General features: G+C 48.4%; 1 protein-coding gene across 3 annotated transcripts in view; it reads left to right on the forward strand.

The window, feature by feature from the left end:
- Positions 1 to 22,597, forward strand: part of OLFML2B (olfactomedin like 2B) — a 41,265-nt gene that overhangs the window by 11,717 nt on the left and 6,951 nt on the right. The window contains exons 4-6 of one of the 3 annotated variants that reach the window (XM_004027786.5): positions 6,272 to 6,448; positions 12,398 to 12,623; positions 14,389 to 14,913. In XM_004027786.5, the coding sequence (XP_004027835.5) occupies positions 6,272 to 6,448; positions 12,398 to 12,623; positions 14,389 to 14,913 (928 nt within the window). Of the gene's footprint in view, positions 1 to 6,271; positions 6,449 to 12,391; positions 12,624 to 14,388; positions 14,914 to 22,597 lie in introns of all 3 variants that reach the window. The other 2 variants (XM_019025878.4, XM_063693466.1) reach the window with 2 other exon arrangements.

Raw genomic sequence — 22,597 nt, forward strand, 5'->3', positions numbered from 1 at the left:
GTGCCTTTGTATATGTGTGGGTGCATAGCCCATGCTCTTAAAATAGATGCATGCCTGCAAGCTTTCCATAGCGTGGTTTCTGCTTTGTCCCTTCTGGCGTGTGTATCTCTTTCCTTTTTCACGAATCTACCTGCTGGAATTTGCAAACCACACCCATGAGCATAGATGGCACCAGGGAACCTTGTGTCCCAGCTGAAGCCTTTTCTCCTGATAATGTTGCCTCCAAGGAAGATTTAAGTCCATGATGGATTTACTAGACCCAGAACTGGCCCGCTCCCCAGAATGTACTGGCACAGGCATTGCTGAGGGCTTCTCCCCCACACCTAAAGCTTTGGTGGCTTTTCTGTTTCTGGACTGAAAGGCATGATCAAAGAAGCATTCCTGACCCTGGGGGATATATCGTTTCACCAGCTAATAGGAAAACGTAATTTTCATCTGTGCAGACTTGGCTGTGAGTTGGGGGAGTTGTCTCTTTCCAAGCCCTACCTTTCCTTCCACCCTCCAGCCCTGTCGAGACACCCCCAGGGCTCACTCTCCTGATCAAATCTGCTCTTTCCGAGGGGTTTGCTGTAAGTCATTTCACTCTTCTTCCTCAAGTGAAGGCTTGGAGAGGGGCACTGCTTACCCGGCCTGACTTCAGTGTCCTCATACGTGAAAAGGCAGAGGGTCGAAGTTAATGTTTCTAAGATATATTTCAGCCTAACACTATTTAATTCAATTTACATCTTAATATGAGTTAAAGCCAATATATTACCTCTCCCAGGGTTGTATATACTTCAAATCTAATTTGCTATTGTGGGATATAAAGTTTTCTTCTTGGCTAAAGAGACTTACAGTGCGAGTGTCAGCCCTCCATCCGTCGGCCTAGGAACAGTTTAGAGCTGCCAGGATGTGCAAGTGTGCATGGCTCGAGTGGCCCTATTTTAAGGGGTAAGATTACCCCTAATATAGAAATTCCTCACCAGAGGCCTGGGACTTCTTGCTGTTGCCTTGTTTGACTTTCCTGCCAGGCCCTGGACTTCTTAAGAGCAAGCTGGGTCAAGTCATCTTTGTTTCCCAGGCCCTGGTCCAGCACCTGATGTGGGACAGATGCTCCACAGCTGTTTGGTTGGATGAATGTTCAATGGGGCAGCTGGTGGCTCCCTGAACCCAGGCCTGCCTGTCTCTCCCATCAGCTGTGGTCGGAGGGATTAGGCCATGGCCTGCCTGTCCTGCCATCAGGAGCACCGGCTGTTTCCAGCTGTTCTCTTCCCCAGCTCTCTTACCAGGGGCTAGGAGACAGCTGTCAGCTGGGGTTGCTGTCCCAGGCCATCTGGTCCTAGCTGTCTCCTGGAGGGTGCAAAGGTTGAGCACGGTGAGCTGATGGGAACTACGAGCCCTCCCCCCTTGGGTCCAGTTACCCTCACACTTGCTCAGGTCACTCCCATGAGAAACTATGTCCCATCTGCCCTTGGGCTTGCCATCTGTATCTTAGCCCTGTGCACATCCACCTATCTGCCAGGGAATCCTGATAACCACAGGACCTACCAGGCAGCCTCCCAGGCAGCCTCCTTAGATGTGGCTGTGTGCACCTGCTGTGTGACTTGGGGCCAGGGTTTGCCTCACCTGCAGTCTGGCTTTGTCTACTCCCACAGGTGTCTAGTGTGTCTCTCTACAGCACACCAGCCTTGGGTTCTTACCTTCCTCCCCATGCCAGCCATACCAAACCCTAGCTTCCCTTTCCTTTTCCACCTGCATGTCTGCTATGGAGACCCCAAGGGTCCCTCCCACTCCAGCTTCACCCACATGCCTCAAGCCTGATTTCCTTGCCCAGCACTGTACCACATGCAGCCCCTTATCCGTCTCCGTGCAAAGCCTGGGTGAGGTAGGTGTCATCATTCCTTCTTTTCCCGCCTGGGGCCTGGAGAGGTTTCGTCCCTTGCCCTATGTGGTTATATAAGCAGGCCATGACTGTGGTGTGGGTTTACACCTGATCTCCAGAGCCAGCACCCTCCCCCCACCACACCCCTGTCCCTGGTTCTATTTGTAAAAACGAGACCACAGAGAACTGCCAGAGTTCTGCCCCATGGTCATCTTTCCCCTGGTCCCAAGGTTTTGGCTTAAGATACTACACAGTCTCACCCGGGCACACGCACACGTGTCTAAGAGCTGGACAAGGTCAGGATACGGTCTGTGTCCTTCATACCCATTCCACCGGTCTACACATCTGGTTGTGCTGGCCCTCCATGGCTTGTCAAAACACCAGCCATGCTGACTAGGGCTGACTGATGGCTGTACCCCTAACTCCACCTGCATCCGGTTCCCCTTTGCCAAGGGTCCCTGCCTTGTTTGCACGTTCTCTTCCCTCTGGTGTGTGTGCATCTGGCTGAAGTTAGCAGTGGACACCTGTTCCCATCTGGCAGTGTGGCACCAGTGGACACCTGTTCCCATCAGGCACCCTCCAGTGCCCAACTGCATACCTCTCCTGCACATGGCACTTGTTCTATGAACACCTCTGAGTTCCTTGGCTCTGCCTGGCCCAAGGAATCATGATGACAACGTTCCCAAATCTTTCATTGCCACAGTTGGCTGTGTCCAGCCTTCTGTCTGAGCCCTCTATCTATCTGCTCTTTCTCCCTCTTCCCTTCCCTCTTCTTCAGTGTGCCAGGATCCTTGGCAGGGGCCATGGGTACACTTGCTTCTGCCAGATAGGCACGATTCCCACCTCTGCCACCACATTGCCAGCACTGCCCATGAGCCAAGTTACACACACCAGAAATGTCATGGTTGCAGCTGTCCCGGGGGAAGAGCCTGAGGCATGAGGTCATGGGGTTCACCTATCTCCCAGGGCAGAATCGAGGGTACCCTGTGCAGGTGGCATCCCCTGCATCTCCTGAGAATCGCCTCACCAAAGGCCTTTGGTGTGAGAAGCGCAGAGTCCCAGGGAGAGGTGGGGAGCTCTTGAGGGCCAGCACCCCCAGGTTGGAGGTGGCTGACTGGGGGTGGCCAAGGAGGGGCAGCTGTGGCTGCTGCCCTGGGGGACACCAGCTGGCTCAGCCCTGCAGGCCAATGGGGTGATGCCACCGCCAGCCTCTTGTTTATTCAGGCGGCTGGCAGGCTTTGCCATTCCCGTGAGGGGAATAAACTGTACTGCTTCTCCGGGTTCTCAGGGGCAGGCTTGCCTAAAACCCTCCTCTGTGGAAATGCAGAATAATGGCTCCTCACTGACACCCAAAAGGGGATGGGAGACTATAAATCAATGTGAAGGGGGGACTCCCTAGGGCCCTAGAAACCCTAAGACCGGGGTGGGGGGGGGGCACCCTTTGCCTCACAGTGAGTGTGCCACACCCACTGATGCACAGTGTTTAGGAATCTAGTGAGATCTTCCGTCAAATAATAAGGATACTTAGGCCCAGCCAGTCAGTCCACCCAGAGGTGCCAGCACCTTTAGTAGAGTCCTAGGGCCAGTGCTGGGCCGCAGGTGTGGACACTCCTCGGTCTGCTCCTCAGAGAAGCCTATCGACCTGGCTGAGGAGTCAGTGCCTGCATCTGTCACATCACCCTGGCAGAGTTTCTGCAGAGCACTTTTCACTAGTTGATATTTTCTTGTCTATTTCTTTGTCTATTGCCTACTTGGAGGGTGACCTTCACCAGGGCAGGATCCCAGTGGCCTTGCTCACGCTTGAACCCTCAGTGCAGCACTGAGCACGTGAACGCCTTAATAAAAAGGTAACACATTGAATCCCTGCACCTGCTGGGCTTGGTGATCTGTCTTAGGCTGTGAGAGCTACAGGAGGGGCATCCACAGGTGTTGCTCTCAGCAGGTGCTGATGGATTACAGAAATGCTTGAATCCCACTAAGGGGCCAGGAACTTTTCCCGTCAGTCCCAGAAAGAACTCAGCTCCTATAAAACAGCCCTTCTCACACATTTCTGTCCGTTTTTCAAGCAGCTGTGCCCCAAGCTTTCTCCACTTAGGGCGGTGCTTCTCAAACTTTAATGTGTACACAGAGTATCTGGGGATCTTGTTAAAATACAGATACTGATTCAGCAGGTCTGAGTGGGCCTGGGAATCTGCATTTTTAACAAGCTCCTGTGTGATGCTGATGCTGCTGAACTCTGCACCACACTTTGAATAGTGAGGATTTATGAGAGTCCAACATTTCTGTATTTCTCAGCATCTATGCATATCCTGTCATGTATCCTGAACCCAAACTGTAAGTATTCTCCGGCTTTTTGACATGCTTGGTGCTGCTGAGAGCTGTCTGTGTGCCAGGATCCTCTCCTGGTGTTCTTAGTGATCCAGCAGGTGAGCTGAAGAAGCAAGGGCCAGGAGGCCAGGTGCTGGTTCCACTCTGCCACTTTTTTGTAGTGACCTTGAGCAAGTCACATTCTTGCTCTGGGCCTCAGTTTCCTCTCTGTGAAATGAGAGGTTAGTCATGAGTTCTTGAGTCCATTCCAGCTGTAACATTATATAAAAAATAACTTAGTCCGGTATGTTTCATGCACATCCATATATATTAACTCACTTAATGCTCCTAACAACCTATAGGAAAAGTGCTAGTATTATCCCCATTTTACAGATGGGAACCTGAAGCAGAGGTGTTTCAGTAATGTGCCTGAGATCTCGGATCTAGCAATAGCAGCACGGAGGGTGAACCGGTTTCCTTCAAAATCCATGCTCTTACCCATTACACTTGACCTCCTGATAGATAACACCTAGGAGTGACTGTGCACCCGGGAAGATCACTCATTCTGCGCATTCTTAAAACAAGATCTCTTTCTCATGGAATTTAGCTCTCACAGTTAATTCTGTGCAATTTAGAGAGGCTGGCTTAGCCTAAGTGCCATGGAACACACTGAGCCCTTCCAGCACTCAGGATCTGGCATGCGATGAAATGCCATAAGAATGGCATGGCTGATGGTTCGGGAGCCAGGTTCATTTAACAAGCACCTATGGGGCTTCTCTGGGCAGCCCCTGTAGGAGCCTCTGGAGCTGCGGTGTCTGGGTGTCACAGCCTGGATATGCCCACCTCCTCTGGCTCTGCGCCACTGGGACTTCCCTCTAGGATGTTAGTAGCATCCCACCAGGCTGCAGAGCTGTGCCTGGCAATGTCAGCTTTTACACTTCCTGTGTCTGTTTGTTAAAGAAAGATGGAAAGCAAACACATCCTCTATTTTACATCATTGCTTCCTCAACCTCATAAACAGGGCCCAAAGGAGAACATCACATTTAAGAATGTAGATGCCCATGGAAACTTTAGAATGAGGGCCAAAGTTGGATCTCAGTATAGTTAAATCTCTTTAAAAATAACTAGAGGAAAAGGGGCACCTCTAAGGCTGTCGACAACTTTCCTTGATTTAAATCCCATTCAGTGTTCACCTTCTCTAAGAAGCTACCTGGGACGCCTCCACTTTCCTCCTGCTCTGAACTCAGGAAACCTCACATTTGGCAATTACAGAACCTGACATGGTTTGTCTGTCTCCAGTTATAGTTGCCATCTCTCCCACCCCACCCAGGTCCAGAACCCCAAGGATACTTACAGCCTTTCTTTCTGTAGCACTACACTTAGACACTCAAGAGGTACTCACCAGTGTTGGTTGACTGAAATGTAGCCTTGACCTTCTCTGGTATGAACCAGGTCTGGAACATGGCTAATATGCCAAGTGAGGGGTCATTTAGTGAAACTATTTTTATGGGTAAATAGGAAAGTTTGAAGCCAGCCTATCAATTTTCTATGTAAATGATGCTTTTAAAGTACCAGGGAATGGTTTGTGCTCATTAAAAAGGCAGAGTAGTTTTTTGTTGTTTTTGTTGTTGTTGTTGTTGTTTTTTGTTTTGTTTGTTTGGCCACCTCTTCCAAAATTGCTAGAAAGACCCTCTTTCATTAACTGAGCTACTGGTTCAGATGTATGGGATGCGAGTGAATGGAATTCTTTAATGTTCTTCAACACTGGATAAGAGTGGACTATATACAAAGGACAGAAAAAGAACCTGGTGTCCTGGTGGCCCAGAGACTTGTCAATGTTATTAATAGAAAAGCTAGGTAGTTTGGGCAGTATTTTCTGTAGTTGGATATCCAAGCACTGAGCTGCCCTGGAAATACTGCCAGGAGACCTGGTACCGGTGCTCAGCCCAGGGCTGGGCACACTCTCTAGCCCCAATCACTTGTTGGATGATTTCTCAGCCTGTCTGTTGTGTCTGTGTGCTCTGAGCGAAGATGGCTGCTAGCTGCCTCCTGCTTGTCTTCAGGGTGCTTTAATGGATCATCTTTTTTTTTTTCCGTTCTCAGGAAGTGTCTAAAAACCTCACCAAGGAAAACGAACAAATCAAAGAGGACATGGAAGAAATTCGAATCGAGATGAATAAGCGAGGCAAAGAAAATTGCTCTGAAAACATCCTAGATAGCATGCCAGACATCCGCTCAGCCCTGCAGAGGGACGCGGCAGCAGCCTACGCCCACCCAGAGGTATAGCCCCAGCCTCCAAGGGCCTCTGATCACAAGCCCTGGAAGTGTGATATCAGCATCTCTCCTCTGCATAGAACTTTTCAGGCTTCAGTCCTTTCACAGAGATGAGCTCGCTTCATCCATACAATAGTTCTGCAGGTTCTGTAGATTTGATGAGCAGTTGACTCCATTTTACTTCACACTGAAGCCCAGAGAGGATCAGTGAGTGTTGAAGCCAGGACTGAAATCTGAGTCTGAGTCCCAGCCCCCATTTTTTTCAAGATCTGATATCCCACCTTTGTGAACATCTCTTGTGTTTGTAAATAGGGAAGATATGCATGCTGGCTTGTCTGGGACCATCCTGGTTTACTCCTGCTGTCCTGGCATGATTTTTTTTTTTTTTTTAGATAGGTTCCAGCTCTGCCACCAAGGCTGGAGTGCAGTGTTGTGATCATGGCTCACTGCAGCCTCAAATTCCTGGGCTCAAGTGATCCTCCTGCCTCAGCCTCCTGATTAGCTAGGACTACAGGCACATGCTACCACGCCTGGTAATAAAATTTTTTTATTTTTTGTAAATACAGGGTCTTGTTATGTATTTTTTGTAAATACGGCTGGTCTGGAACTCCTGGCCACAAGCAATCCTCCTGCGTCAGCCTCCCAAATCACTGGGATGACAGGCGTGAGCCACCGTACCTGGCCCTGGCATGGTTATTAATAGCACCCTCTTTTACTCTAAAAAGTGCCCCAGTTTGGAAACAAATTATATTCCCTCCCTCCTCATTTATAGGGGACTTTGTAATTTACTACATGTTTTCATAACTATACCATGTGGCTGTCGTCACAGCTCTAGAAAAGCAGGCCAGACAGAGATCAATATCCTCATTTTACAGATAAGGAAACAGATCCAGCTATGAGCATGGTCTCCCTCTCTCAGTTGGGAAGTGGTGGCAGAGGGTCTCAAACCTCTGTTTCCTCCTACCCAGTTGTGTCCCTAGCACGAAGTTACCCATGAATGGATTGCTGCCTAATGTGATTTGAGTGATACCAAAAGACCTCCTTGCTTAAAAATGCCTCCCCATTTGGTGCCTGTTTCTTTTGGCTCCAATTACTACTAAGTTATGTTTATGTACTAATGGTTAAGTGCTACCATTTAATGTATTGGGTTATTTACTAAATTGTTGTCCAAGAAATAGGCATTAATTTGGGAGATAATCCAAAAGGAGGAGGAAACAGGTAAGTTTTGGTGGCAGGACTTGAAGAGTCCTATTAGCAAGACACATTATTAGCAAGATGGGTCTGGATCAAGTGTTATAAAAGGGGTCACTGGGCAGCCAGGGGATGGCAGCATTTAAGAGAGACTTTGCTCATTTTAACTGGTTACCAGGGGTTGATGGTAGATGGCAGAGTTGTGGCACACTGGTGCCAGGGGAGTGGGTTCTAGTTGGGCCATTGAGGGATCCCATCAGCTTCGGGGAGTTGTTCTGAGTGTGGGTTGAGCAGGGCCTGGGACAGCTGGAGTCCCTGAGCTGGTCTGTCTGTATGCTGTGACATGAAGAACTTTTGGGAAGCATTGCTGTGCAGGACTGTGTTGCCTGGGCCATTAAGAATTGCGATAAGAGAGGCAGGAAGGCTGGGTGTGTGGGCTTGAAACTCTTGGGTAGGGCAGTTCATCAAAGGGTGCCAGGCAGGCAGCAGCTGGGTTTGGGGATCTTGGGCACACATGTTCCAAAGGCAGGACTGCAGGCAGATTGGGGCTTTTGAGGCAACAAGCCCTGAGAAGAATATGGTGCCTCCACCCTCCCCAATATGTAACTCAAAATAAAAATTCCAAACCATAAAATAGATATAAGAAAGGCCAATAATTTTCTGGCTTTGCCCATGATGACTACTTTGGTGCTTTTTTGGAAATATCATATTTCTTCAAAAATTATTTTGATTCTCATTTTTGGGTGTCCCTGACATGCTGGCTACTGAGCAAGTGTTTAGTCTGCTTGGTGGATCATCTCTGAGTGGGTCTGAGCTCATAAACCAAGGAGCCAGAAGACATTTGGGCTGGAAGGGAAGTTGAAGGCTCCCACTCATTACACCTGGGCTCAGTGTCTCTTATCTCAGCCCACCTGGCATCGGTGGCTCAGCTGCCCAGTGGAGCCAGGCGCCCCTTTCCTGCTCTGGCTTCCAGTTTCCCAGTTGGCTGAGCTTAAGAATGCATCTGTTGTCTTGATGACACATTATGTGGTATGTTCGGGAACCCAGCTCAGATTTCCTGAGGGCAAACAGCAAACCAAATCAAAAACACCAAACCCTTTTTCTCCTTGCTCAGCAAAGTCCCTTCCCCTCCTCCAGTCCCCATTCATCACGCTGCTGAAGTTAGCACAATCCTTCCCCACCAGGGCGGTGGGGCAGAAAGGGGAAGTGGTGCCGGAGGCCCCAAGGCAGGATCTTGCCATCCCTCTCTTTTGTGAACCCCATGCCAAAAAGCGGGTGGAAGGGGCACTGGGTTTGGTTGTTTATTTTCAGGGTTCCTGTAGATAATGTCAGAGCTTTCTTGGAATGGTGAGTGATAATTTGTTGAGGGCTTCTCTCTAAGATGGTCCTTGCCTGAGGGGTTGGCATGGGGCTCTGGGGGCTGGGTTGGGAGTGGAGAGAGCAGGGTGAGAGTGGAGAGAGCAAGGTGGGAGTAGGAACATTCGACTCCAGGAGCTGAAGTCATACAGCAGACACTTGGATTCATAGAGAAAGGAAATTGAGGCTCGGAGGGGGCCGCTGCCGCCCAGTGCAGCCTGTCGCCAGTGGATCCGAGGAAATTATATGTTCTCTGGCAAGGGCTGTCCATGGTCTTGCTCCATCTCCTTGGCTGGGAGAAAGCACTGCAGTTCCCACCCTTCCCTGAGAGCCTGGAATTAAAGACAGTTACTGGGGTTTGCGGCGAAGAAATGACAACCTGCTTTTGCAATGCAGTGGGAGACCAGGGTCCGGTAATTAGATGCCCTTCAGCGTCTGAGTCACGGGCTGTGGCCAGGGTCTCCTGACAGCCTGCCGAGCAGCTCTTCCCAGTGGGAAATGAGGGATCTCCCAAGTCTGCTGGGTAGGAGCCAGACCATGACCCGGAGGACTAGGGGAGGCAGGCGAGTTTCTGGATGGCAGGCAAGTTAGTCCTGTGGTCACAGCTGCAGGCAGAGGCTTAATGGAAGGAAGAGGCAGGCTCTGAGGGCAGGCAGCCTGGGGCTGACCTGAGTTGTGTGACTTAAGAACTGCCCCTCTCAGCCACTTAACTGATTGACTTTCAACCAAATTGCTGAACGACTCTGAGCCTCTGTTTCCTCATCTGTGATGTGTGGATAATGGTATCTACCTTCCCCATTGTTGTAAGGGTTAAAAATAATACAAAGGGACATGGCCATAATAGGTGTTCATTAAAATATCATCTCCACCAACCAGATATCCCCTACAGCTCAGGTGGAGTTTACATCACCAGCAAGAACAGGGAATTGAGGGAGGGGCAAGGAGCAGGAGTTGGGGCTGCCCCAGGCACAGCCGAGCATGTCGGCCTGTTTCCCCTGGGCAGACAAGGGAGGCTGACAGAAGGATGTCCCCTATCTTTCAGGAGTCGGTCACCACTGTGTGCTGGGGAGAGAGAGATACACAACCCCATTGGTTGTGCCATCCAGAAGAACTCACTTGTCATGAGAAAACAGGCACACACTTGGGGGTGTCCTTGGGGGTAATGAGGACTCAGGGCTTTTTCCAGGCCAAATTGTAAAGATCAAAGCAAGAGCCTGGTTTGCTTCTTCCTGTGCGAAAGGAGCACATTGGCCGTGGTGGCCAGGTTCCTACAGCCAACATGGAGTGGCTAAAGGCCCTGCCCTGCCTCGGGGCACTGGGCATCTAGGAACACAGGTTTTGTTTCCACATGGGCTCTGCTCTCTGGGCGGCTTCCACCAAGGCCTAGAATTCCAAGATTAAAGGGAGCTCACTCCCCTCCCCCTGGTTGAGAAGGGGCCTCATGGTTCAGGGGGCTGCAGGAAGCCGCCTCTTCATTATCCAGCCACTGGAGTCCTGGGGAGAGCAGGGCTGGGCCATGCTCCTCTCAGGCTCCCACACTTCTCTGTTGGAGCCACCAAAGCAGCTGGACCCACCTGTGGGGTGGCCCTGAGTTTGAGCACAGTCAGTTCACAGGTCGTATGCCCAAGGTCCTTTGCTTTCAAAGGTGGGTGATTATAGTCCTGGACAGGGAGTCTGGCTGAACAGACCAACACAGGACCAGAGATCCCGCCACACTGTGGACACAGGGGCTCCTCCTTGGGCAGCAGCTCTGTGGAGGACAGAGTGGTCCATCTACATGATCAGAGCTGTCACAGGGCACTCTCACAGCACCATCCAGATGCCCAGTCACCGGCCCATATGAGCATCATTTGTTTTGACAAAATTAAATGCCAGTTAGTTACCAATGTAGATGATTCCTTGAGATTTGTTATGATTCAGAAATTCAATTTAACAAATATTAGGGAGCCTCAATCCAGGGGAATCAAAGATGAACAAGAAATGGTCTCTCTTCTTTCAGATTCCCATAGTCTACAGAGATAGCAACATCCCTAAATAGTGCCTGTGGAAAGCAGGCTAGGAGAGGTGCTACAGCAGAAGCACAGACTTATATTCATTAGGACTTGTGTTCAGCTTGGGTAAGAGACCCAAATACAGTGCCTTAAACAATAGAAATGTTTGTTGTTCTTTCACGTAAAACAAGCTCTGGAGGCAGGCAGTCCAGGGCTGGCATGATTAGCTCCAAGATGTCGTTAGTGACTTTCATCCTCAAAATCCCCTCATGATCACAAGATGGCTGCTCAGCTCCAGCCATTCTGTCCACATTTCAGTCCAGAGAAATGAGGAAGAGAGCAAAAGATGCCTCCAAGCTGAATCAGCCCCCCTTATGCAGAACTTTTCCAAATGCACATCCCATCAACTTCTTCCTATACCCCACTGGCCAGAATTCAGTCCCATGCCCACTCCCGTAAAACCAGGTCTTCATTAGCAAGGAACAAGAGGGCAGGGAATTTGGGTAATCAGTGAGAAATCTCTGCCATAAAACACAAAATGAGGCTTGGGGAAGATTGATTAATTCTGAATTAGAAGGTCCAGGAGTATTTCCTTGAGGACCTGAAATTTTAGCTGGGCCTTGAGAAGTAGATAAATAGGTAGATATATGGGGGAAGGAGGTATAATGGCTATCCAGGCAGAGAAAACAGGCTGAACATAGATCCAGTGGCTCAGGAAAGCCAAGAGTTTCAGCAGTCAGCCAAGTGACTGGAGTGCTTAGGGCGTGGGGTGCAGGGCACGCAACAAGAGAGAAGAATGCTGAGCTAGATCAAGATCAGTTTTACTTTGGACTTTATTCTGTATGCAGGAGGAAGGGTTTGGGGGCTGGGGGGGACATGTGTTTTAGGAAGCCCATTTTGATTGCTGTAACAAGCTTCATCCTGAGGCGGTGTGCATCCTGGTCCTTGGGCTTCATGTCCCAGCCCAGGAATCCTTCCCCTCACATGGATCTCACCCAAAACAACTTACACCAGATCTAAGTCACCCAGCATCCCTAGGCCAGAGCCAAGAGGAGGACTGCATTCTCTGGGCAGTATACGTCAAGCATAGCGACACTGATTCTGGAACCAGACATCCTGGCTTCAGTCTGCCTTACCACTTACCTGTTGTGGGACCTTAGGAAATTTATGTAACCTCTCTGTGCCTCAGTTTCCTGAACTGTAAATGATCATGATAAAAATAGGTCCTACCTCATAGAACTGATGAGAAGATTAAATTAGTTAACATATGTAAATGTATAAAGCACTTAGAACAGTGCCTGTCTCTTCGGAAGTGCTGCTGTTATTAGCACAGCCTTGGCTCCAGCCTTGCCCCTACCTGCCCACTGTCTCTCTGACCAGTGACCTGACCTTCCCTTGTGTCCCCTCTGAGGAGCAGTATGAAGAGCGGTTTCTGCAGGAAGAAACCGTGTCCCAGCAGATCAACTCCATTGAGCTTCTGCAGACGCGACCCCTGGCTCCGCCTGAGGTGGTGAAGTCACAGCGGCCCCTGCAGAGGCAGGTCCACCTGAGAGGCCGGCCGGCCTCCCAGCCCACTGTCATCCGGGGCATCACCTACTATAAAGCCAAGGTCTCTGAAGAAGAGAATGACATTGAAGAGCAGCGTGAGTTGGGGTCAACGGGGCCGCCCCAGAGGCAGGATAGGGAGGAAGTCACCATTTGGACCATAGTGGGCTGGATTCCTGGAAGCCATACACCCCTCCATACACAGCATTCCAATTACTGCTGTGGCCCTGTTATCCAGAGCTCTCACTGCATTTCCTCACAGCTCGCTGAATGGCCTTGGGCAAGTCACTTAACTTCTCTGAGCTTGCAGAAGACCATATGGCAGAGTGTGGCTGGGCTGGAAGGGACTTCAGTGCCCTCCAGTCCAGTCCTCCCCATTTGCAGATGAGAAAACTGAGGTTTGGGGAGACTGACTTGCTTAGAGCCACAAGGTGGGCTTCTCTACTACTTGCTCCTCCCTCCGGGGGCCCTGAGCTTCCTGTCTGAGTCTCCAGCACCTCCCCTTCGATCTCTGTCCTTCTTCATTTTTCATGGAAGAGAGACGATCCCTTTTCACATCACGTTTACCTTGTTTTCTTAGGCTTCTTCCTCTTCCTGTGCTCCTCCTCGCCTCCTCCTCCTCCTCTTGTCTTCTTTCTTTTCCTTGCCTAGCACTCCCAGCAGGCCCCGACTCTTCCCCTCTCCCCAGTGTGTCTGAGCGGGTCCTTCCCCATCAGGGCTGATGCAGCAGCTTCCTGTCTGTCTCCTTGCTTCTGCCTTTGCCTCCACCATGTTTATTCTCCACCGAGTAGCTGGCATCATCATTTTACCCATGTGTTTTTTTTTTTTTGGTCATTTTTTTGTGTCGTTGATTTGTGGTAGTTTTTTACATATTCTGGATACAAGTTCTTTGTCATCATATATTGCAAGTATTTTCTCCCTACCTATGGCATGCATTTTTAGTTCCTTAATTGTGTTTTTGATGAGCACATGAAGTCTACTTTACCAATTATTTCTTTTGTGGTTAGAGCTCTTTGTGTCCTCTCTAAGAAATGTTTGCCTCTCCATGTTCCATCTCTGCTCAGAATCCTGCAGCCTCCCCCATTTCATTCAGAATAAAAACTGAACTCCATACACAGCCTCTAAGTCATGCATGCCCAGTGCCTGTCCTCGCTCTGACCTCGCCTCTGCTTCAGTCACGCTGGCCACCTCGCTGCTCCTGGGCCACTGCACGGATGTCCTGCCTCAGGGCCTTTTCTCTGTGGTTATTCACCCCTGGAATCTTTGTGCCCAATGGCTGCTCAACTGACTCCTTCACCTCCTCCAGGCAGCTGCTCATCTCCCCAGCTCAATGAGTCTCATCCTCACCACTTTATTCTCCTCTGCAAGTTTCCCTTCCCTTTTAGCTTGTTTGACCCTCTTTACCCTACATTTTGTTCCCCATAGCACCTTCAGTTGCACAATCCTGTCTATTATCAAGCATCTCCACCACTATATAGAAGCTCTGTGAGGTCAAGGATCCTTGTTTTGCTTGCTGTTGTTATCCATACTCCATAAACATTTGCTGGATGGATGGATTGGATGACTCACTTACTCCCAGCCATCGAGGTTCAGGACCCATGACTATGCGTCCTGCCAGTGACCCCTGAGTCCTGGGGGGAGCATGGCTGCAGTCTATTCAGAGAAACCTCCTGGAAATTCAATGTCCTTCCACCTGTGCTCCTGTCCACCTTCTTCCAAAATCCCAGCCAGGCCCCCTCTGTAACTCAAGCCGTCGTGTTAAGGAAAGGCACCCTCTCATTCACCTGCCCATTGCCATGTGCTCTTGTCATCTGTAGGTTGTTTCTTTCCCATGCCACAGTGAACCTTGTGTTTGTTTCACAGAAGATGAGTTTTTCAGCGGTGACAATGGAGTGGATTTGCTGATTGAAGATCAGCTCCTGAGACACAACGACCTGATGACCAGTGCCACCCGGAGGCCCGCAGCCACCCGTCAGGGACACAGCACTGCTGTGACAACCGACCTGAACGCTCAGACCGCACCCTGGTCCTCAGCACTGCCACAGCCCTCAACCTCAGATCCCAGCATCGCCAACCATGCTTCAGTGGGACCAACACTCCAAACAACCTCGGTGTCTCCAGATCCCACAAGGGAGTCAGTCCTGCAGCCTTCTCCTCAGGTACCAGCCACCACTGTGGCCCACACAGCCACCCAGCAACCAGCAGCCCCAGCTCCTCCGGCAGTGTCTCCCAGGGAGGCATTGATGGAAGCTATGCACACAGTCCCAGTGCCTCCCACCACAGTCAGAACAGACTCCCTGGGGAAAGATGCTCCTGCTGGGCAGGGAACAACCCCTGCCAGCCCCACGCTGAGCCCCGAAGAAGAAGATGACATCCGGAATGTCATAGGTAAGTTCACTGTACCTGGCCTTGGTCTCCTGATCAGCTCAGGTAAAAGGCTGAGCCTGGAAATATGTTGAGAGGAGAGGGAGGCACCAGATGGTCAAAGTTCTTTATGGGAATGGCAAGTGGAGTTAAGCCTTTGACCAACGATTAGTTTTAACATCTAGGGTTTATGTATTGAAAATGTGCCAGTGGCAAGGGTGGGACTCTTTTTCCTAAAATAGACATATAAATTAATGGAGCCAAGATTTGGCTTCAGGAGTTAGTTTTATAAATATTTGTTGAGGGCTATCCATACACTAGGCTTTGTGATGGCTATTGGGGTATCTGGTGATGAATAAGTGAATTTTTCTGTGGTAAGTTTACCAAGCCATAAACAAAGGGTTTTTACTGGGGGGAAAGTCTCAGATTTGTAGCAGAGTGAGAGCAGGGGAATAGCTGGGGCAATGGGCCTTGGTGCAAAATCATGAGCCCCACCCATGGAGAGCATAGAAACATCATGGCACCATGTGACAAGTGCTGTACCAGAGGAATGGAAAAACAGAGAAAAGAAAGAAGGAATATTAGCTTGGCCTGGCTGCCAGGAAGGCTGGGGAAACTTTTCTAAGGAGGTGTCATTTGAGCTGGGATTTGAAGGATGAATACAAGTTTTCTTTTTTTTTCTTTTTTGAGACAGAGTCTCGCTCTGTCACCCAGGCTGGAGTGCAGTGGTGCCATCTTGGCTCACTGCAAGCTCCGCCTCCTGGGTCCATGCCATTCTCCTGCCTCAGCCTCCCAAGTAGCTGGGACTGCAGGTGCCCACCACCATGCCCAGCTAATTTTTTGTACTTTTAGTAGAGATGGGGTTTCACCATGTCAGCCAGGATGGTCTCAATCTCCTGACCTTGTGATCCGCCTGCCTCGGCCTCCCAAAGTGTTGGGATTACAGGCGTGAGCCACCGCGCTGGGCCTGAATAGGAGTTTTCTAAGCAGAGAAGGGAAGCCTCCTGACTGTTAGGTCTAAAAAAACAAGGTGTGTTCCAGAAGCATGGAGAATGCAGCCCTATTCTGTGCCTGGGAGCTCCGTGGCCCAAGAGAACGCAGAGCAGTGAAATAGGAAAGTAGAGAAAAAAGGAACTATAAAAGGAAAAATGGGAGCTAGTTACAAATGTCTTTTCCAAAAAGAACTAAACCAAACATTCATTAAATCACCACTGATCATGACTGAAAAATAACACTATTGAGTAATAATTTCATCAAAATATTTGTTGAAAAATACACTTGATTTGACAGAGGATTTGGCCTGCCTTATACATATCTTTCCCTTCTCCCATTTTTCTTGCCCTTGGCAGCCTCATTCCCAATCCTTCCTCAGCATAAGGTACCAGCTGCTGCCAGAGACAGAGTGGTGAAGGAGTACCTGCCAGGAGTCAGACACTGCTCTCTGCCATTGATAGCTGTGTGACTTTGGCCAAATCTCTGCCTTCTCTGGGTCTCAGTATATGCTATGGTTTTCCGCAGGAAGTTTACCAGGTCATGATACTGCTCCTCTTCTTCCATTCACGGTGTGTATGTGCCTCTCTCTCTGTCTCTCTCTCCTTATGCTGTTTTTTATTTGCTGTTCCATGCTATTGTAAGTAAAGATTCTCACTGGGTGAAAGTTTCAGAATAATGGCAGAATGAGAGCAGTGAAATAGCCCATAGAAATGGACCCCAGGGCAAAATCTCATGAACGCTTGCCTGGAGGAAGCTAAGCGAGAAGGCAGTTCTTGGGCCTTAGAGGTGAGCGTGGGAGCAGGAGAAAATGTTTAAGTTTCTGAAGCAGGGGTCCTGCTGTGTTTCTGCAGCCTGCCTTGGGGTTGGAGAAGAGGCTACCACTTGTGCACCAGCTCTGGGCAGCCTGGCCTTTGTGCTTTTGAGAACAGGCCCCGAGCCCAACACTCCGTCTCTCCCTTTGCCATGGAAGTGAACTTCCCTGGGCCCCCATACTTCTACCATTTCAGCTTCCTGTCACCCTTGGGTGAGAGGGAACATCTCTCCAAATATTTAGGAATCTGGCCCCTGTCACCCCTACCACAGTTTTCCAGAATGCTAACAGTGAAGACAGGCTGCAGGTAGGACCCACACACCTTGCAAGCCATCAGGCAATGGTGTCTGCCAGCCTGGGAGCCTCTTCCGTCGGTGACTTGCTAGCCAGGAGTGAGTTGTTCACTCTCTCCATAAACTACCAACCTGGGTCCCAGAACCTAGCCTCTCCCCAACTGCCTCCCCAGGACTTTGCCATCAGCAGGCTTTTCTGGTGTTTTCAGGGACACTTATAACTCTTTCCCCCTCCAGTAGCCTAACTGAGATGCTGATGCCCAGAGAAGCCATGTGTCCCAGCAGCCATTTACCTGGTGGTAGGAATGACATTTTCTCTTGTTCAGTATTCTGTTTAACTAGAATAGCATCATCATGCTGACGATGTAAGGTTTGCTTAAAGACTAGCCCGTGGCATTTTTCAGAGGAGCTGGGGTTCTCACCTCTTATGTCGACTTCAGAAGAAATAGACATGGACACAGATGTAGTGTGTTCTTCAAATGCCAAGGGGTGAGAGGAGGGGGTGGCCCAGAGAAGAAAGGTTTGGCTGTCTAGGCGTTGTCTAACTTCGACAAGTTTGTTTCTGGGAATTATTTTCAATAGTTTATCACTGCCAAGTGCCTCCCTCTGGCTGCTGTTGGTGTGGATGAGATTTTCATACCCTAACATTCTCTACAGACCCCTGACTTGTCTGTGTCTGGCCAAGGAAGACCATGATGTGATGACATCTCCCAGTCATCAGTAAAATAAAAAGCTTTTGGCTGAAATAGACATGGGCCACTGATTTGCTACCTGGGAAAGCTTGTTTGCTGTTTGATGAATCCAGCAATTTTGATTTTTGAGCTATTTAAGATGTGGTTGTAAACAGCACTAATTTTAAAAGAAAGATTTTATCCCATGGTTTCCAATCCTGATTTTGTGATGTCCTAAAATGTCTACCATTATCCTCAGGAGAGTTATAAAATGTTCAAAAAAAAAATCCAAAAAGAAGTAAATTAGAATTCATTTTTGGCTGTGCAAACAAAACATTTGGCCGTAGTGTAGCTCTAGGACAGGGAGAGGAAAAATATTGTCAGTAATTGGAGCTGGGGTTTGGGTAGGATTGGTACCATCCGAGAAGGCGCTTCTGCTCGGGACAGCCCTGGCTTTGGGAATAGCTCAGGCTACTGCAGAGAAATGAAACTGCCACATGGCCAAGGCTCTGCAGATTCCCAGACTTTAGCAACTACAATTCCTGATGCATTTTGTAGAAGGGGCTGGTTTGGAGTGGGGGAGGGTGGGTGGCAGGAGCAGACAAAGAGGACAGTCAGTTTATAACAATACCAGAGAGAACCTGGCTCCTATTTGAATCTAGAAAATACCATGAACTATGAAGAATGTCTCCCCCACAAAGCAGATGACTGTAACCACCCCGAGGCTTGGCCAGCTGTGCCGACCATGGGGCGTGATGGCCAGTCCTGCCTGTCTCGTGTCAGGGAGGCTGGTCTGGGGCAGCCCAAGGAAGGCGATGCTGACGTGGGCTGGGACAGCTTCCAGAGCCTCTGCAGAGCCCAGACTCTAAGTCACTAGACAGGCAGCTCCCCCAGCCCCAGCTCCACAGCCCCAGCTCCACTGGTCTCAGTCTCTTTGCTGATGCTCCTAACCCAACTTGCTCAGAAAACTGGGAATCCAGTCATCATATAACACAGGGGCCTCTGGCCCTAGAAATAAGGATATAAAATGGATAAAATATACCCTTGCAGGTGGTAAAGGACTGAAGTCTAAGCCTCTTGATGAGGATAAAGAGTCATCTAGTATTAATAATTCATCCACCACTACAGCGTGCTCGGCTGCAAAGATCCAAAGTGAGCAAGAAGTGGTCACTTTCCCAAAGGTGCAGGGAGGCAGCAGTGACTGAAGTGGCCGAGCACATGGGAAGTGTGGCTGGCAACGGATGCGTGCTGTCCAGGGGCGTCGTATCACTTCTGCCATGGGGCTCCTCTCTGAGGGTGTTCTCCAGCTCACCAGGCTCAGAGGGCAGAGAAGAACTCTCCAGGCAGAGCCAAGAGCATGCGCCAGGTTGGGCAGGGAATGGAAGGCAGCCCAGGTACACCAGCACAGATGGGGTCGAGTGAGGGAGAGTGATGGAATTCCAGGGTAGGGAGCCGGGGCCTGATGATGAAGGGAATGAGAAGTAGGGACTCGATGCTAAAAGAGATAGAGAGGGCTCTAAGCATGGAAACAATATTCAGATTTGCTCCAGTATTAAGTGGACCATCACACACTCAGGATGTGTGAGTGCCGTGGGTGTCAGGGATGCAAAGACAGATACGGCAGGAGCCCTGCCCTGGAGTTGCACAGCTTGTATTGAGACCAACACAGACACACGACTTCAACGCAGGGTGGTGAGCACTGGGGGGCACAGGCCACAGTGGGTCACAGAGGGAGACTGAGGCAGCCCAAGACCCTCTTCCAGAAAGAGGTGCTGGCCTAGCTGTTTTGTAGCATCAGGGGAAATTAGCTAGGCAAAGAAGGAAGGTAGCACTGCAGTGAGAAGAACCAGAGCCAACAAGAGCATCGGGGCCCAGTGCAAAATGACAATGTGGGGCCCGTGCTCAAAAGGCAGGGGAAAAGTGCCATGCCAAGTAGTAAATATAAAGCTCTTCTTCTTCCATTCATGGTGTGTATGTGCCTCTCTCTCTGTCTCTCTCTCCTTATGGTGTTTTTTATTTGCTGTTCCATGCTATTGTAAGTAAAGAAATACAGGCATGCCCCCATCTTATTGCACTTTGCTTTGTTGTACTTCACAGAGAGTGCATTTTTTTACAGACTGAAGGTTTGTGGCAACCCTGTGTCAAGCCAGTCTACCAGCACCATTTTCCAACCCTATGTGCTCACTTTGTGTCACATTTTGGTAATTCTTGCAATATCTCAGACTTTTTCTTTGTATCTGTTATGATGATCTGTGATCAGTGATCTTTGACAATTACTATTTTCATTGTTTTGGGGCATCACCCACCACACCGATACAAAGCAGTGAACTCAATCCATAAATGCTGTGTGTGTTCTGCTGCTCCCCCAACTGGCATTCCCTGGTCTCTCTCCCACTCCTTGGGCCTCCCTGTTCTGTGACACACAACAATATTGAAATTAGGCCAATTATTAACCCTACAATGGCCTCTAGGTGTTTAGGTGAAAGGAAGAATTCCACACTTCTCACTTTAAATCAAAAGCTAGAAATGTCAGAGCTGAGTGAGGATGGCATGTCAAAAGCCAAGATAGGCCAAAAGCCCTCTTGTGCCAAACAGTTAACCAAGTTGTGAATGCAAAGGAAACGTTCTTGAAGGAAATTAAAAGTCCTACTCCAGTAAACACATGAATGATAAGCAAATGAAACAGCCTTATTGCTGATGTGGAGAAAGTTGTAGTGGTCTGGATAAAAAGACAGTCCAACCACGACATTCCCTTAAGCAAAATTCCCTAATCCAGAGCAAGGCCCTAACTCTCTTCAATTCTATGATGGCTGACAGAGGTGAAGAAGCTGCAGAAAAAAGTCTGAAGCTAACAGAGGCTGGTTCGTGAGATTTAGAGGAAGAAGTTGTCTCCATAATGTAAAAATGCAAGTGAAATAGCAAGTGCTAATGCAGAAGCTGTAGCAAGTTATCTAGAAGATATAGCTAAGATCGTTGATGAAGGCGGCTACACTAAACAACAGATTTTCAGTGTAGGCAAAACAGCCATCCACTGGAAGAAGGTGCCATCTAGGACCTTCATAATTAAAGAGGAGAGGTCAGTGCCTGGCTTCAAAGCTTCAAAGGACAAGGTGACTCTTCTGTTAGGGGCTAATGCAGCTGGTGACTTTAAATCAAAGCCAGTGCTCATTTACCATTCTAAAAATCCTAGGGCCCTTAAGAATTATGCAAATCTACTCTCCTGGTGCTCTATACATGGAACAACAAAGCTTGGATAATAGCACATCTTTTTACAGCATGGTTTACTGAATAATTTAAGCCCTTTGTTGAGACCTACTGCTCAGAAAAAGAAATTATTATTTGAGACAGAATCTTGCTCTGTCACCGAGGCTGGAATGCAGTGGCACGATTTCAGCTCACTGCAACCTCTGCCTCTCAGGTTCAAGTGATTCTCCTGCCTCAGCCTCCCAAGTAGCTGGGATTATAGGCACATGCTACCACACCCAGCTAATTTTTTGTATTTTTAGTAGAGATGGAGTTTCACCATGTTGGCCAGGCTGGTCTCAAACTCCCAACCTCAAGTGATCCGCCTGCCTCGGCCTCTCAAAGTGCTGGGATTACAGGTGTGAGCCACTGTGCCTGGCCAGGAGATTATTTTAAAAATATGACTGCTCTTTGACAATGCACCTAATCACCCAAAAGCTCTCATGGAGATGTGCAAGGAGATGAATGCTGTCATGCCTGCCAACACAGGATTCATTCTGAAGCCCATGGATTAAGGAGTCTTTTTGACTTTCAAGTCTTATTATTTAAGAAATGCATTTTGTAAGGCTATAGCTGCCATAGATAATGATTTCTCTGATGGATCTGGGCAAAGTAAACTGAAAACTTTCTGGAAAGGATTCATCATTAAGAACATTAATGATTCATGGGAAGAGGTCAAAATATCAACATTAACAGGAGTTTGGAATAAGTTGATTCCAACCCTCATGGATAACCTTGAGGGGTTCAAGTCTTCAGTGGAGGAAGTCACTGCAGATGTGGAAATATCAAGAAAACTACAATTAGAAGTGGAGCCTGAAGATGGGACTGAATTGCTGCAATCCCATGATCAAACTTGAATGGATGAGGAGTTGTTTCTTATTGATGAACAAAGAAAGTGGTTTCTTGATATGGAACCTACTCCTGGTGAAGACAGTGTGATCACTGTTGAAATGGCAACAAAGGATTTTGAATATCACATAAACTTAGTTGATAAAGCAGCGGCATGGTTTGAGAGGCTTGACTCAAATTTTGAAATAAGTTCTACTATGGGGTAAAATGCTATCAAACAGCATCACACACTACAGAGAAATCTTTCATGAAAGGAAGAGTCAATTGATGCAGCAAACTTCATTGTTGTCTTATTTTAAGAAATTGCCACAGCCCCCTAGCCTTCAGCATCCACTCCTCTGATCAGTCAGCAGCCATCAACATTGAGGCAAGACCCTCCACCAGCAAAAAGATGACGACCCACTGAAGGCTTAGATTATCATTAGTATTTTTTAGTAATAAAGTATTTTGAAATTAAGGTGTATACATTTTTTAGACATAATGCTATTGCACCCTTAATAGACTGCAGTATAGTGTAAACATAACTTTTATACTCACTGGGAAACAAAAAAGTTGTGAAACTCACTTTATTATGATATTCGCTTTATTACAGTGGTCTGGAACCAAATCCACAATATCTTTGAGGTATGCCTGTATTAAAAATTTAATTTACTAGCATGAATTATACAATTCATCTTTATATTGTGCAATGTTAGTTTTAAATGCAAATGTAAGATCTTTCAACTTTTATGCAGAATCCACCAAAATGACTCATTTCATATTTTGTAGCTCCTTCATACATATGTATGTATGTTCTTATTAGAATAGTGGAAATACTGCACAAAACTAATTCATCTGTTTTTGTTTTA

This window comes from Gorilla gorilla, chromosome 1 (assembly GCF_029281585.2).
Source record: "Gorilla gorilla gorilla isolate KB3781 chromosome 1, NHGRI_mGorGor1-v2.1_pri, whole genome shotgun sequence".
In the NCBI taxonomy this organism is placed as follows: Eukaryota; Metazoa; Chordata; class Mammalia; order Primates; family Hominidae; genus Gorilla; species Gorilla gorilla.